The sequence below is a fragment of the Epinephelus fuscoguttatus genome, linkage group LG19 (genome assembly GCF_011397635.1).
Source record: "Epinephelus fuscoguttatus linkage group LG19, E.fuscoguttatus.final_Chr_v1".
Classification (NCBI taxonomy): Eukaryota; Metazoa; Chordata; class Actinopteri; order Perciformes; family Serranidae; genus Epinephelus; species Epinephelus fuscoguttatus.
In genome coordinates, this window is record NC_064770.1 from 26,919,276 (window position 1) to 26,930,320 (window position 11,045).

Consider the following 11,045-nt stretch of genomic DNA (forward strand, 5'->3'; position numbering starts at 1 on the left):
TGTAATCTTATCTCTAGGGCTGCCCCTTGAAAGTCGGTGATTCGAATCTTTAGTCATAGACCCTGCAGTTTTTTTTATTTTTTTTAAAATTTAATTTTGTTTTACTTAATTTTATGTTATCGCTAGTCAGTATGCTGTGCAGTACTTGTGGGGACGTTTTGGTCCCCAAATTTTGCTGTAAAGCGAGTGCTTTTGACTTTCACACTACTCTTTGGTACAGACAGCTGCAGACTTGATGTAGCAGCACGAAGGCAGAGAAACTTCCCACTGTAAAGCTCCGAGCTAAAATTACCTGCTTTCTTCTGTTCGGAAGTGGTGAATTTACAGCTTGCAGCAACTTAATAGGATACCGTCTCTGGCTTTTGTTTGATATCTTGCGCCGACAAAAAATGTTGTTGCACATTTCCGATCTGTCGTGAGCGCCATTAGCTTGTTTACTACTGTATGTTTACTACTGATATAATTATGAGTCGGGTATAGCCCTACTGATCACACAGGACACATGTTAATACCAGGTGTAAACGGCCCAAGTTGCAGGGCCTGATTAACATCAGTTTGCCAGATAAGGGGATATTTTGAATCTGTGGGATGTTATGGCAGATTCAAAAATTAAATCTAAAGCAACAAAACAAATGTTCCCTCTGCTGGCACCTCTGATGTTTCTCAGCTAGAAGAGTGGTGATCACATGTGAAATATGTACTGTAAAACACTGACACTCAGCTTCTCGTAAACCTATCTGTCTTTCTTTGGGGGCTAATAATAGTTTAGTGACTCTGTAACATCACTGCACTTATTTTAACAGATAAGGTTTGTTGCTAATTGGAGATGATGGCAAACATGAATCGACAATGACCTCAGTGCTCATATCAGCTTAGACCTAGTTGCAGAGTCGCACTTTCCTTTTTCCTTTTGCAACATTGGTGTTACATATGTGTAACTATACCTTGAACCAAATATGATTCCTCATGTTTTGCTAACTGACAATGATCACAGAACTGATCCAAACTAAAGCTTCTGCTCATTGGGGTGGAATTACTTATTTACTGTCCAAATATTCTTTATTGTAATTTTTTTATTTTAATTTGATTGTATATACCTTTTTTTTAATAACATACTGAGAATGCACAAATCACTTTTATGCATTGCTTGTTACATAGGCCTTGTTTTGCTTACATTTCAACCCAATACCTGCACTATATTATTTTTACCTAATGAAAACTCTATGTACGTATGTCTATCAAGTGACAATAGATGTAAGCTGAATCCTTCTCTGTAAATGCAGTGTTGTAATTTTTGGATATAATTTTCTGTTTACATAACTCTTAGCATTCACCAGCTGTCATGAGAACAAACGGGCACTATGTGACCAGTCACTCTCTACATTTACGAAGCATTTTATTTAGTTTAAAATGTTTTGCAATATTAATACCCACAAAAAACATGTTCTAAAGAGAAGAAATTGACATGTGGGATAAAAAATACATAAAAGTGCTTACAGTACATGAAGGCATGCATTTTATTTTCCTTTCATGTGTACCTGTCACAAGTTTTTGTACTGCATTCAACCCATAAAGGGTTTTAGAACCAAGCTTCAACCATTCCCCTTAAAACCAGTCCAAAGTGTGTAATACAGCAATATGGTTGGTGGTGTATACTTTTAAACTGTGAAGCAGGTGACATGTAAATGAGTCATTTTACTGTTGTGAACCATAGTGTGACTGACCCACAGTGCGTATGTGTTGACATTTCTGTACAGCGTGTTCTCTATAGTTATAAATGACTGTGGTTCTCTGTAGAAGGAGCTGAAATAAATACCTGAGCTCTAATGTCTTTGTCGTGGATGTGCATGTTGTAACAGAGAGAACAGAGGAGACAATCATTTGCACTTGTTCTATGAGATATTAGGCAGCCTCTCACTCATCACACATGCAAGTTTTGGACCAGATGCAGTCTTTGTATCAAAGGCTGCTGCTTCCCTCCAGTCTGCCAGCTGTGTCCTTAAACTGGACCTCATATCCTCCAGTAGGCTCCGTTGGCCGGCTGATCCACTGCAACCACAAACAAACAGCTAAAAGCCTGAGATATAACAAAGTTTGCAGCTGTTTGCAAATGTTTTGGTTTTTTTTACCTACATCATTCTGTACAAATTTAAGCAACCATGCTCTAAAAATCACTAGAACTACCGCCTTTCGGTTGTATGCCTCCCCAAACTGGTCAAGTTGCATTTACAGTTCACATCCATGTCTGTGATGACCTGGTGGTGGACACCTGAGGTTAATGTCACCGATTTAGTTTCTGACCAAATGTCTCCCTCTCTGTTCCTGAGAAATGACATTGAGTAATGGCCAGAAAAGTGTTTTAAAAATGAATATTATGATGTCACAGTGTGAAGTTGACCTTTGACCTTTACAATATAGAATGTCATCACTTCATCATTTTACCCTATTAGACATTTGTGTGAAATTTTGTCATATTAGCATATGAATGCCCAAGATATGGCCAAAAACATGTTTTGTGAGATCACAGTGACCTTTGGCCGATAGTTCATTCTTGAGTCCATGTGACCATTTGTGCCAAATTTTAGGAAACTCTCCCGGCCCTCGTGAGATATGGTGTTCCTGAGAATGACACAGATTAAAGGTCACAGTGACCTTTAACCTTCAGCTCATTCTTGAGTCCAAGTGAAAATTTGTGCCAAATTTGAGGAAATTTCCTCCAGGCCTTCTTGAGATATGACATTCCTGAGAATGAGGCAGACGCAAGGTCACAGTGACCTTGACCTTTGACCACCAAAGTCTAATCAATTCATTCTTAACACAAACTGAATGTCTGTGCCAAATTTGAAGCAATTCCCTGAGGTGTTTTTGACATTTTGCCTTCACAAGAATGAGACAAAGGAAGTCAGAGTGACCTTGACCTTTGCCCTATGGCCACCAAAATGTTATCAGTTCAATAATAGAAAGCATTGTGGACGTTTTTGCCAAATCTGAAGAAATTCCCTCAAGGCGTACCTACTATAAGATATCATGTTCACACGAATAAGATGGGCTGGATGGATAGACAACCCAAAAACATAATGCCTCTGCCCAAATCTGTCGGAGCGGCAAGGAGGCATAACAAGACAAAGACATGTTGTAAGGACAAGCAGGATTTACCTAAACTGTGATCAGGCGTCCTCCTCAAAAGAGAGCTCGGCACATCATAGACGCTCTCTGTGGGATCTGAAATGAATGAAAAAATACACCAAATCTTTTTTTAGTATTTTCATATAATCAAGTATTTAAAAGCTAGCAGCTGGGAGGAAAAGAAAAAAACTTAATCTCACTTGGATGTTCAGCACTATTCCTGTACGAGATGGGAGAGTCATACACACCCTCGTTCATCTCTGCTGAAGCGCTGATGTCACAAACCTCTAAAGACATGGCACAACTCATGTTAGGACCAGTTTGGACATTTAACCATCATCATACTGTATGTTATGTTACACTAAATGGTACATCCAACATATATTAAAATATCATACTGTTTCTAAGTGGTAAAATGTCATAGTCTTCTTCTGGTCTGCCCTCTGCATTGTTGAACCCACTGTACCACTGAGAACTGTTGAGGCTGGCACCTGAAAACAGAGTACCAGTTAGAACACTGTAGCTGTAGAGCGTCGTCCTTGTGTGCAGCCTGTTCTATTTTGCTCTGAAAATGTTGGCGTGCAGCCTCATTCTGTAGACGATAAATGAGGTGCAGACTTCTATCTGTGTCACCAGTAATGAGGAACCCCGCCCACATTTAAGGGTACTGTTTGCGGTGGAAATGCTAAACGGACCTAGGGTGTAGGTGCCATGTCTGAAGGGTTGCTTTTGGTTCCAAAGGTGCCAGGCTGACAGTGTTTGGTGGAAACAGGGCTTTAGTGTGACGTAGATAGTGTGAAATTACTCTGTACGTGTGCCCTGCATCTGTACTTTGACACCTTTCTTTATGAAAACCAATTTGAGTTTCAGACCTTGAGAGTGAGGACAGTTTTGGAAGGTGAGGACATTTTGGCACGTCCTCACCTTTAGACAGACCTTCCCAGGCCTCTTTGAGGTTCACACTTGCTTTTAATCTTCAGGTTAGAGATAAGGTTCAGATTAAGCGTAGCATTGTATTACCAAAAATGTTTTGCCCTGGTCAAGGTCACTTTGGACATTTAGCCATCACCAAGCTGTATGCTGTGTTACAATAGATGGTACATTCAAAGTATATTAAAATATCTTACTGTTTCTAGGTGGTAAAATGTCATAGTCTTCTTCTGGTCTGCCCTCTGCATTGTTCAACCAACTGGACCACTGAGAACTGTTGATACTGGCACCTGAAAACAGAGTACTAGTCAGAACACTGTAGCTGAAAGGACAACTCAGACAGTAATTCAGTCCCATCTACAGACATGTTGGCTCTCAGTATATTAGTGTGGAGACCCAATTTGAGTTTTAGACCTTGAGAGAGAGGACAGTTTTGGAAAGTGAGGACATCACCTTCAGACAGACCTTCCAATATCTGCTGGACGGTCAGATTTGGTTTTAATGTTCAGGTTAGAAATAAGGGTTTAGTTCAGGTAAGGCATTTAGTTGTGATGGTTAGGGTTCGGGTATGGTTTAGGGCAGCATCTCTCAAATGGGAGTACGTATACCACTGGGGGTACTGTTCATATAAATTGCCTCCCTGCCATTGAGAATGACAGAGATCCTCAGTAAAGCACAAGCCCATGTTTCTCACTAAATTGTAAGTGCAACTTACCAAAACGACACAGTTTAATGCACCTACAGTGCTGTCCTTGTGTTGAATAATTAGTTTGCCATGACTATGGGGATGGATTATAAACATTTGAAATGTAGCATTTACAAGTTGTTGTTATGGCATAGCACTGTATTGTACCTTTTTGGTTTTTTCTACCAAAAATGTTTTGCCCTGGTCAAGGTCACTTTGGACATTTAGCCATCATCAAGCTGTATGCTATGTTACAATAGATGGTACATTCAAAGTATATTAAAATATCTTACTGTTTCTAGGTGGTAAAATGTCATAGTCTTCTTCTGGTCTGCCCTCTGCATTGTTCAACCAACTGGACCACTGAGAACTGTTGATACTGGCACCTGAAAACAGAGTACTAGTCAGAACACTGTAGCTGAAAGGACAACTCAGACAGTAATTCAGTCCCATCTACAGACATGTTGGCTCTCAGTATATTAGTGTGGAGACCCAATTTGAGTTTTAGACCTTGAGAGAGAGGACAGTTTTGGAAAGTGAGGACATCACCTTCAGACAGACCTTCCAATATCTGCTGGATGGTCAGATTTGGTTTTAATGTTCAGGTTAGAAATAAGGGTTTAGTTCAGGTAAGGCATTTAGTTGTGATGGTTAGGGTTCGGGTATGGTTTAGGGCAGCATCTCTCAAATGGGAGTACGTATACCACTGGGGGTACTGTTCATATAAATTGCCTCCCTGCCATTGAGAATGACAGAGATCCTCAGTAAAGCACAAGCCCATGTTTCTCACTAAATCATAAGTGCAACTTACCAAAACGACACAGTTTAATGCACCTACAGTGCTGTCCTTGTGTTGAATAATTAGTTTGCCATGACTATGGGGATGGATTATAAACATTTGAAATGTAGCATTTACAAGTTGTTGTTATGGCATAGCACTGTATTGTACCTCTTTGGTTTTTTCTACCAAAAATGTTTTGCCCTGGTCAAGGTCACTTTGGACATTTAGCCATCATCAAGCTGTATGCTATGTTACAATAGATGGTACATTCAAAGTATATTAAAATATCTTACTGTTTCTAGGTGGTAAAATGTCATAGTCTTCTTCTGGTCTGCCCTCTGCATTGTTCAACCAACTGGACCACTGAGAACTGTTGAGACTGGCACCTGAAAACAGAGTACGAGTCAGAACGCTGTAGCTGAAAGGACAACTCGGACAGTAATTCAATCCCATCTTTAGACATGCTGGCTCTCAGTATGTAGGCTTAGTGTAGTGTACATAGTGTGACATTACAGGTCCTCACCTTCAGACAGACCTTCCAAGGCCTGTTTGAGGTTCAGACTTGGTTTTAATGTTCAGGTTAGAAATAAGGTTTAGGTAAGGCATTTAGCTGTGATGGTTAGGGTATGGTTTAGGGCAGTGCCTCTTAAATGGGAGGATTACAGTATACTCCTGGGGGTACTGTGGAGTACTGTGAGACTTTGTTTTTAAATGTCAATCTAAGTTGCCTTCCTGCCATTGAGAATGACAGAGATCCTCAGTAACGCAAGAGGGTCACTTTGGACATTTAGACCTCATCAACTGGTATGCTGTGTTATAAAAGATGGTACATTCAAAGAATATTAATATATCATACTGTTTCTTGGTGGCAAAATGTCATAGTCTTCTTCTGGTCTGCCCTCTGCATTGTTCAGCCCACTGGACCACTGAGAACTGTTGAGACTGGCACCTGAAAACAGAGTACTAGTCAGAACACTGTAGCTGAAACGACAACTCAGTTCAAGACTATCAAGCCAGACAGTAATTTAATCCCATCTATAGACATGTGTAGTGTAGTGTACATAGTGTGACATTACTATATACCTCTACCATGTATTTGTACTTTTACATCTGTCACAGTGAAAACCAATTTGACCTTAAGGGTGAGGACAGTTTTGGAAAGTGAGGACATTTTGGCAGGTCCTTCAAAGGCCTGTTTGAGGTTCAGACTTGGTTTAATGTTTGGGAATTAAGGCTTAGGTTAGAGTTAGGGTTGGGTTTAGGCACTTAGTTGTGATGGTTACAGTTAAAGAATGGTTTAGGGCAGTGTTTTCTCAAATGGGGGTGCGCATCATCATCATAACCATCATCAAGCTGTATGTTATGTCATAATAGAGAATACATTCAAAGTATATTAAAATATCATACTGTTTCTGGGTGGTAAAAAGTCGTAGAGTCCTTCTTGTCTGTCCTCTGCATTGTTCAGCCCACTGGACCACTGAGAACTGTTGAGACTGTCACCTGAAAGCAGAGTATTTATTAGAACCATGAGTTAAAATGACAACTCAGTTCAAGACTTAAAGGGGAACTTCAGTATTTTACAACCTGGACCCTGTTGCCCATTTTTTGTGTCTGAGTCACTTATGGAGACATTGAATTTTGTTTCTCTGCTACAGGCTGCAGCACTCTCACTCAATACTGGACCAACTTCAAAAAATGTTGTCTCCAGCAGTCACTTAGAAACATAAACATGGGAAATAGGGTCCACGTTGAAAAATGCACAAGCTACCCTTTAACAGTGAATTGGTCAAATAAATACTTGTAGAGGTGCAAATATGCAAATCAATTCAAAGTTTACCACTGTGATGCTGGTAGCTACTGGACGGCAGTGTGCTTTGGTGCACCTCACTGGCCTCCTCTCTGTTCAGCGCCTCAGACAGACATGCAATGCTACTGATCTCAGGGTGGATGTGTCCCGTAGGAGCAGGGGCAGAGAGGGGCCGGGCAGGCAGCAACTGCTTCACACTCTCACTGTGTGAGCAGTCATATCTCTCCTGCTGCTCACACACATTAAGCCTGAGGAGAAGAGAAATGGTCAGTGCCTGGAACTTGGATTGTTTTAGTTCAAGTTTAGCAGTGGTGGAATGTAATGAAGTACATTTACTCAAGTACTGTACCTAAAATTCAAGGTACTTGTATTTTACTTGAGCAATTCCCTGTTATGCACCTTTACACTTGAAGGTACCACATCTCTGAGGCAAATGTTCCTACACTAATAGTGCATTTAGCTGATAGTACTTTTACTTCAGTGAGTAAAGGATCTTCGGTAACACTTTAGTTAAAGGTCAGGTCTATAATGCATTATGAGCACATTCATAAGACATTATAACACATTTATAAGGCTTTATAAACGTTGTTACAAATGTAAATAATCATGTATGACAACTTATAACAAGGTTTATAAAGTATTATAAGTGGTTACATAATGCATTATAAATTCAGCATTCATAATGCTTTATACTTCCATGCCAAAGTGACAACAGTGTTTGAAAGAAGAATCTGAAGTACTGGGTTAATTAGCACATTATAACTATCATAACTTTAGCCAGTTATAAAGACTCAAAGAACTGCTCTGACATATAATAAATGCTTAATTTCTGAAACGGAATAATGCCAGTACTCTTTCACCACTGAAGTTTGACTTATAATGACGGGAAAATCCTCGTTACTTACTGTCTGCCTCTGGTGTCTGAAACCACAGAGGACGAAAGATTCATGGCTTGCCACAGGTGTCCTACCCACTCTTTTCTGAGAGCTGCCGTCTCTGCTGCCTACATACACACACACACACACACACACACACACACACACACACCAGACAGACAGTGGTTTAGAGTCACAATTGACAGGATTTGGTCAGAACTGGCACCCTGAAACCAGACTTGCCACACACACAGCCTGCAGATTTATTAGCTTTCAAACGAACCGCAGTGCTGTCTCACCAACACTTTCCTCTTTCCATTTGTCATGATGATCTCAAACATAAAGCGCTTGCCGTCAACTCTCTGGACCTCTCGCACTGACTGCACCTGACCCAAGACAGATACATTGACAGATTCTTAGGACACCCAACTAGAGACAAAGCAACAGTGGTGGAGTACACACATCTTTTACTTGAGTAAACATAGCAGTTCCACAGTGGGAAGTTCTCTGTTACAAGTACAAGTCATGCATTTGAAATTAGACTTAAGTCAAAGTGCTGAAGTGTTACCATCAAAATATACTTAAAGGTCCAGTGTGTAGGATTTAGTGGCATCTAGCAGTGAGGTTGAAACACTGCAACCAACTGTAACTTCTCCCATGTGCCAAGTGTGTAGGAGAAATATGGTGGCTGATGCAAAACATGAATGGCCCTATCTAGAGCCAGTGTTTGGTTTGTCCATTTTGGGCTACCGTAGAAACATGGTGGACCCCGTGGAAGAGGACCAGCTCTGAAAGTAGATATAAACGGCTCATTCTAAGGTAATGAAATCACTAACGATTCTGATTATGAACAAATTAAAACATAGTTATAAATGTACACACTGGACCTTTAAGGGGAGACACAACAGGTGATAAAAGGTAAAAACGTTTTCCTTATACACTGGTCAATTTTGACATTTGGGGCTATATTCCCTATTTTAGACTAGTGGGATAAAAAACGTCCAAAATACACATTTAAGTGTTAATCTTACTTCAGATTTTTGTTCTGGAAATGTAGGGAAAAATCACATATTTAAATAGATGATGCTTCATTTTCAAAAACTTGTAATACAAAAAAAAAAAAAGTCTTTACGTGAATAATCAATGGGAAGATTCATAGTGACATCTATTCTTTTTTTTACCCTATTCTGTCTTATTTTTGGTTGAAAAATACATGGAATTTTACAATAAATTTAAAGGCCATTTTATCAAAATAACAGACAATTATAACAAATTTAAACATACTCTGAGCCAGAAATCTCCACTTCAGTAGCACATTAAACTTTCCAGTTTTCCTATCTAAATTCTGAGGGTTTTTTTTTAAAGAAGGGTTTGTTTATATATCATTAATAGCCTGATTTACAAATCATTTCATTCCTAAAAGCATGGCAAAAATGGATTGTATTTTCTGATTTATGAACTGATAAAAAGAGAACTCCAAAACTCTGTATGTCAACCAAATGAAAGCACTGAAACCTGGCTTTATCCAGTGTTCAAATTTCTGCGCATATCTCATAAGATAATGCCTCATTTGCATATTTTAAAGGTCTAGTATATAGGATTGGTGGCATCTAGCTGTGAGGCTGCAGAACTGAAACTTGTCCTGAGTGTCAAGTGTGTAGGGGAACTACGGTGACGGACACAAAAATGTGAAAATGCGAACACACAAATGGCCATGTCTAGAGCCAGTGTTTGGTTTGTCCATTCTGGATGACTGTAGAACAACATGTCGGACTTCATGAAAGAGAACTTGCTCTGTAAGTAGATATAGACGGCTCATTTTGAGGTAACAAAAACACAATAATTCTCAGGTGATATAAACTCATTTCAATCAGGCGAGGCTTGTTTTTATAGTAACGATGCAGTGGCTGAGGCATATCCGGTAACCGAAGCAAGGTGTGTATGGAAAGCTTGCCGGAATAGCTTGAGACTGCACGTGGCAATCCGGCTGTATGTAAAGTGTACCGAAGTAGCAGATCATGTTACGTGTAGCTCGGGCCGATATCTTGAATACGTACACTTCACTGAGATCGAGATAGACTGACAATGGAAATGGAGTGTGACATTACAAGTTGACAATTCCGACTGATGTCAGGCGAGACGGGAGAACGTGATGGGGAAGAGATGATTCCACCTCTGCTAAGGAATCAAACTTCGGCTTGTTACCAACATCGAGAGAAATGACAGCAGATTAAAAATTTTGCAGTAGCATCCTGATTAACTGATAGAGATTGGGGTAAAGTTTAATTGGATAAGTGGAAGAGTGAACACCCATAGTCAGCTGATTAGAAGTAGCAGTGGGAGTGGGAGGGAAGGAATTGTGAATGGATGAGCACAAAGATAGTCTTCCTTATGCTGGAACTTACGCTGAGCTTCATTAAAACATAGTAATGAATATTATACACCATTTCTGCCAATAGATGCCCTTAAATCCTACAAACTGGACCTTTAACATAAAACTTTAAACCACATTTAACTAAAAAAAAAAAAAAAATTTAAAATGGTTGAAAATTTTACCATTTTCACCTGTAGTGTCTGCCCATAAAGTATTACTCCAGAATAATATTGTTGGATCATATTTAATCATCTAATGACTGAAGCTGTCAGACAAATGTTGAGGAGAGGCATAACGTAGCATGAAATGGAAAGTGAAATTATCTCAAAATTGAACTTAAGCACAGTACTTCAGTAAATGTACCTAGTCTCTACGGCTGCTAAGCACTTTCTCATATGTTAACGGTGATAAGTGGAGGACTTACTGTGTAAATGTAGTAATAGCCTCTCAAGTGCGACTGTGAAGAG

General features: G+C 39.6%; 1 protein-coding gene across 1 annotated transcript; it reads right to left on the reverse strand.

Moving 5' to 3' along the window:
* Window positions 1-1,465: 1,465 nt before the first annotated feature.
* Window positions 1,466-11,026, reverse strand: LOC125878935 (uncharacterized). Its single transcript, XM_049560463.1, has 12 exons — window positions 11,003-11,026; window positions 8,235-8,590; window positions 7,360-7,577; window positions 6,930-7,022; window positions 6,379-6,471; window positions 5,816-5,908; window positions 5,035-5,127; window positions 4,254-4,346; window positions 3,525-3,617; window positions 3,327-3,413; window positions 3,157-3,222; window positions 1,466-2,049 (listed from the first exon to the last, which is right to left on the reverse strand). The coding sequence occupies exons 2-12, from the start codon at window positions 8,276-8,278 to the stop codon at window positions 2,012-2,014; spliced, it is 1,011 nt and encodes a 336-aa protein (XP_049416420.1). The 5' UTR covers window positions 8,279-8,590; window positions 11,003-11,026; the 3' UTR covers window positions 1,466-2,011.
* Between the last annotated feature and the right edge of the window lie 19 nt (window positions 11,027-11,045).